The sequence below is a fragment of the Notechis scutatus genome, chromosome Z (assembly GCF_049901735.1).
Source record: "Notechis scutatus isolate UNSWTSFEM ecotype Mainland chromosome Z, rNotScu1.2, whole genome shotgun sequence".
NCBI lineage: Eukaryota > Metazoa > Chordata > Lepidosauria > Squamata > Elapidae > Notechis > Notechis scutatus.
The window spans coordinates 124,881,011-124,887,406 of NC_142025.1; the positions used below are offsets into that span (position 1 = coordinate 124,881,011).

The window sequence follows — 6,396 nt, forward strand, 5'->3', positions numbered from 1 at the left end:
TGGAGGTCTTCTAGTCCAACCCCGTCCTCGTCTAGTTGTAACAGCACTGAAAATAAAAGTGATTTACAATTGGTCCTCACACTTAATCAGCGTCAAAGCATCTCCACGATTATTTAATCAAAATTTGAGCGCTTGGCAACCGGTGTATATTTACAATGCAACATCCCGGGGTCATCTGGTCGCCATTTGCAACCTTCCCAGCTGGCTTCTGGCGAGCAAAGTCAATGGAGGAAGATGGATTTGCTTAATGATTCACTTAGCAATCATGGCAAAATCCTTGGCCTAGTTTTTCCAATAGAATGGGATGGGATGGGATGGAATAGAAAAATAGAAAAACAGAATAGAATAGAATAGAAAATAGAATAGAATAGAAAATAGGAAAATAGGAAAATAGAATAGAATAGACTAGAGAATAGAAAATAGACTAGAGAATAAAATAGAATAGAGAATAGACTAGAAAATAGAATAGACTAGAAAATAGAACAGAATGGAATAGAAATTGGACAGAACAGAACAAAACAGAATAGAGAGTTGGGAGAGACCTTAGATGTCTTCTAGTCCAACCCTCTGTTTAGACAGGAGGACATACACCTTTTCAGACAAATGGTTGTCCAATCTCTTCTTTAAAACCTCCAATGTTAGAGCACTCACAAACTTCTGGAGGGTATTCTAAGCAAGGATTCTGCTTAGATCAGTGTCTCTCAGCCTCAGCAGTTTGAGTGGACTTCAACTCCAAAAATTCTTTTTTTAAAAGAAGTCCATCCCTGGAGGTTTTAAAAAAGAGATTGGACAGCAATTTGTCTGAAATGGTAGACGCTTCTGCTTGAGCAAGGGGTTATTTAATAACCCCTTCAACTAATAAAGTTGGAATTAATAAAGTTGGAATACAAATAAATACATTAATAAAACTGGAGTAGAAATAAATACATATGTTCACCATTTGGAGTTGTTTGTAAAATAATAAAGGCAGGATACAAATATATAAATAAATTTCCTCATTGTCCATGTTTCTATATCAGCCCACTCTTATGAGATTTCATTTTAAGCAGTAAATGCTTTTTAGGTCCATTTTGCCCATCTTAACTTTCCTTTGATCGGGTGATTCTGGAAGTGTAAGGACAAAGCAATGTAATGAGTTACAGTGAGATCAAGATTTGCATTTACCATAAACCCATTAAAATAAATGGATTTAATAATCATTACTAATTTAATGCCCATTTGAGATATTCTACATGTTATAATCCAACATAGAGAAAATCATGGACGATTATAATCCAATCCTTTCAAACAGATAAAGTGCTTGAAGCAACGCAGCCTTCATAATTTAGGTCCATTTAAAGAAACTAATAAAAGGATTCTCCCTTGACATCCAAGGGGTAAAGGAGGAGGGGGGACTATTTTTAATGATCAGAAGCGCTTTATGCTTACTCACAAAACACAAAAAGGATATCCACAGATGTTTATACCAATAGAAATGTACACACACAGGTAATAACTTTTCCCTCCATATATTTTTATTTAGAAGTAGCAATGAACAAAAGAAACAAATCCTTGCAAATATGTTTACACACCCATAGAAGAAAATATGCTACTTTAAGATATGAGAGTTGAAAACAGTCATCAATGGATTAAAACATTATAACACATTTGTTAAAATAAACAATTTGAGCACTAATTAACCTGAATCATAATGCATAATAATTAAATCACTGAGAATGTGTCGGAACTATTGTGTTTACAAGGAGGTTGCTATGTGATACAACGACAAGATTTATACTGTAACAACTCATGCACATGTAAACTACAGTAACCCAGTACACTATCTAAATGTTCAAAAGAATATTGACTTTGCAAGGTGTCCCTCTCTTGCTTTAACATATGACATGACTTGGGAAATATTTGACATTCACTGATATAATGAAAATTTGGTTTCTAGCTTTGAGATTTTGTTTGGTTTGAAACCTCAGGCCCATAAATACGGTATTGGATTTTCAGAAAGTTCTGCAATTAAATTGAAATGCACATTTGGCTTTACATTCTCTTAATTTTATACGCTCTGCTGCCTCCTGTGTAGTGTTCCAAATTGTCAGGAGAGGCAAAGGAAAAGAAGCCACTGGCAGACTCGCCGATGGGTGAAGAGGAGGCAAAGAAAGGTTTGAAATGGAAGTCCCCCTCACCATGCTGGCCCTGGATAGGTGTAGTGTTCTCAGTGAGCCTGGCAGCGTTACCTAGAACATATGAGTGAAAGGCATGATATTAGAGTAGGGCTTAAATTTCCTCCCCTGGAAAAAAATGGCATTGTTAACCACATACATACCCATAATAAGGGCCAGATTACTCTCAGGTGGGAGATCCTTAAGCGGAATCTCTCTTTATTTTTAAAGTAAACCATATTACAGCTACAGACGGTGGGAATCAGAAGATGCTAGGAAGAAGTTGCTAAAAAAAAATATTTCTCAGTTTTCCAATTTAAAAAACTCCCAAAGCTATTTGCTCCAGACAAGATAACATGCAAATATCAATTGGCACTGTGTTTATTCTGAAAACACTTAATATCCAGATGGTTTTAAAATAGCTTAGATTCAAAATAATATCTAAAAGTTAATAGGATTAATTTTTACATTTCAGGTTACAATTCCCAAACCCCAAGACAAAACAACACACTGCTTTTCTTTAAGTTGTGCACTGCAATCTATTGATGGATTTAGTATGATGCAGTGCATATTTAGTATGATGCAGTGCATGCACGTAATCAGAAAAAAAACATAATCAGAAAAGGCAAATGTAATTTTCCTTATGGTGGTGCATTGACACAATGTAAGTAGAGAACAGTTAGTGAAATGTGATAATTAAAAGTTCTAGTTAACCACAACGTTGAGATAATACATCTTTAAATTGTTAGGAAAGCCAGATGTTTGGTAAGTTATTAATAGGAGCACAACATAGCATATAATACTTGCCACATACTTGTCTAATGTCTAGCGTCCTTATCAGTTCTGAGTCATTTTAATAATGTTCTGTGTGCATGGATGACACCCAAGCATTAATCACCCTGTCATTGAAGTGCTTGTGAAGGATCATACTAAAAGTCACCGTTCTTACCCAGAGGGAAACCAAAGACAGCAGGTTGAGGCATCATGGGAGCCCCTTGGTTTGCCTCCTGATTGGCTACAGCAATATTCCGTAATCTCAGGCTGTCATACAAGCCCTGCAGTTTTTGGTACTGACGATTACGCTCCATGAGTTTCTCTGAGAGCTCGGTGAATTTCTTTTTATATTCCTCCAATACTTTCTTTAAGGAAGAGATTTCACTCTTCATTGATATTAGCTCCATATCTTTGCTCTGGAGTTGCTGGGTATAGACTTTCTCCATCTGCTTCAGATGGCCCTCTGCTTTGCTGTAAGTATATTCTTGATACAAACGCTCTTGATGGACCTACATGGATAAAAAGAATAAGTGCAGGTAGTCCTCTACCTACAATCACAATTGAGCCCAAAATTTAGGCTGTTAAGTGAGACATTGGTTAAGCAAGTTTTGCCCCATATTATGACCTTTCTTGCCACAGTTGTTAAGTGAATCACTGCAGTTGTTTGTAACATGGTTGTTAAGTGAATTTGGCTTCCCTGTTGATTTTGTTTGTCAGAAAGTTGCAAAAGGGGATCACATGACCTTGGGACACAGCAATAGTCATAAATATGAACCAGTTGCCAAGTATCTGAATTTTGATCACATGATTAAGGGGATGCTGCAAAGATTGTAACTGTGAAAAATGGTCATAAGTCACTTTTTCTGTGCCATGTAACTTTGAACGGTCATTAACGAACTGTTGTAAATTGAAGACTACCTGTAGAAAGGAGTAAGATTTGGGAAGATTTGGATGAAATTATTTTTGTCGTTCAATTCAGCATTCTATGTGTCTATGGAGATTCTTAATCCTAAATTGATCTATCTATCTATTTATCTATTCCATTTCCATAACCTCCTATCTCAATCAATGACTCTGGGCGGTTTACAATTAAAAACAAAAGTGTGTGTATGTGTCTGTGTTTGTGTATTACAATTAAAAATACTGAACATCTTTAAAAACAATAAAAATTATAAAAACATTCAGACTAAATATATCTAGGGGCAGAATACCCAGGTAGTTTTTAAGTAAAGAATTATTTCTAACTCAAACTGTTGTTACTGGATATAATTTACCTGATAAGTCCAGAAAGCCAAAGCCCTGGAGCTGATATCTAGAATAATTTCTGGGCGCAACCCAGCTAATACCATGGCTTTATATTCCTCTGAAGGACTGAGCTCTGTTCGAACAATATCCAATTTGCCAGAGAGGGCACTGGTGCAAGCTGGACAGACTGCTGGCGATCGGCTGAACTCTCCACTGCCATGTTGGTCACAGAAGATATGTGAGCAGGCTGTGACCCACGCATAGCCTGAAAGCTTGACACGACATTTGCGATAATTGCAAAGAAGCATATCCTCACAGACAGACATATTGCTGCAGCCAAGGCAAATGTATTACAAAGGATTCTGTAGAACAGTTACATAGTAGTCACTATACAGTATCGCATTGATAGGGAAAAATACAGTATATTACTGTCAATGTTTTTAGACTTCTTATACGGTTTAGCCTTAGCACAGACGTAAATTTAGGAAAAAAATATGGTCAGTTGATCAGACTCAGAACTGGCATTCAGAAGGGTTTAAAACCATTTCCCCCCTTCAAACACAAACACATTTGCTATTATAGTACAAGAGCACACATAAATCTTCTGAACTACATTTCCCAGCATCCCTTATGGCAATATAATAAAGCTAATAAACACATTTGCAACATCTAAATAATCAAAGAAATATAAATTGATATGGTGAATCAAATAAAATAAATGAAGCAAAACAACCTGCCTCAAACAAACCCAGTTGCCTTCCAAATTCTGTTGAAGTACTGTTTTTGTCATTCCCAACCAGTTTGACCATAAGAGCTAGTCCAATATATCTGAAAGAATTAATTTGGTGAAAACAGAAATAATGAAGAGATACTTTAGACTCCAGAGTATTGTTTCAAAACAAGGCTATAAAAGTATGGCTAAGAAGATAGCAATAGCACTTAAACTTATATCACAGTGCTTTACAGCTCTCTCTAAGCAGTTTACAGAGTCAGCCTATTGCTCCTAATAATCTGTGTCTTTGTTTTATCAACCTTGGAAGGATGAAAGGATAAGTAAACCTTGAGCTGGTAAGAATTGAACTGATGGCAGCTGGCAGAATTAGCCTGTAATACTGCATTCAAACCATTGCGCCACCATGGCTCATATGGACCTTGTGCCCTCCATCTCCACCTCTTTGTTATGGGATCTTTAGAACAATATTTTAAATTTTGCAGAGTTTTAAGGTGCCAATTTCATCTCTTTAATTCCCTAACCTCCACCATCACAACCATCTCTCCAGCTGATTATTAAAGAGCTAAACTTTGTCACCCTGGATAATTCCTTCATACAAGTGCACAAAGCAGCAAAACAGAAGCAGAATTCTTACTACAGTTGTTTCCAGGCACTAGCAGCATACTGCTTCTCAACATGGAAGATCCATTTGAGTGTCACAAAGTGTCCTTTTAGAAAACTTGGGCCTCTATGTTATTATTTTGCCCTATCCTTCCTAAAAGCCCTCAAAAATACTGGTTCTAACTATGACTAAATAAATAAAGCCTTGAGGTAATCAATATGATAAACCATGGCTTTATGAAGCATTTTCTCTAAACTCCCAGGCTTAGAATGAAGAGATTTGAATGACTATAAAAATTATGATGAGTTATTTAATGAAAACCGGGTCAGCTTAGAAAATTAAAAATAGATTATTAACAGTCATCCCAAAGGTGCTCTTTTCCAAAAGACAACTGGACTTTCTTAGTTTACTTTTCTTTTTGAAAGCATTTCTAAGAACTGAATTAGTTTTTGTGAGGAGAAGCAAAATATTTTCAAAGAGAAAAAAAGAACCAAGTAAATCCAGTTGCCTTTTGGAAAAAAAGCATCTTTGGGACAACCAAGACCTAGATGATTGAGAATGGTGCACTTTATATTAATGAAAAGAATAAATGACTATTAATAATGTCAGTGGACATTATTAATATTAATAGTCGTTTCTTCTTTTCATTAATAAGTGGGGAAAATACATTCAGCTTTAAAAGCACTTGAAAATGTTTGCCACGTTATCCAGGTCTGTAACAACCCAAAGACAGTAACCACACACACACACACACACACACACACACACACTCTCTCTCTCTCTCTCTCTCTCTCTCTCTTTATATATATATATATATATATATATATATATATATATATATATATATATATATATATATATATATATATATATATATCCTGTTCTTATTT

The 6,396-nt window shown here is 35.7% G+C and overlaps 1 protein-coding gene across 1 annotated transcript; it reads right to left on the reverse strand.

The window, feature by feature from the left end:
* Positions 1 to 1,979: 1,979 nt before the first annotated feature.
* Positions 1,980 to 4,498, reverse strand: CCNB1IP1 (cyclin B1 interacting protein 1). The gene is made up of 3 exons (XM_026688580.2): positions 4,202 to 4,498; positions 3,103 to 3,436; positions 1,980 to 2,228 (listed from the first exon to the last, which is right to left on the reverse strand). The coding sequence occupies exons 1-3, from the start codon at positions 4,496 to 4,498 to the stop codon at positions 2,032 to 2,034; spliced, it is 828 nt and encodes a 275-aa protein (XP_026544365.1). The 3' UTR covers positions 1,980 to 2,031.
* Positions 4,499 to 6,396: the final 1,898 nt, after the last annotated feature.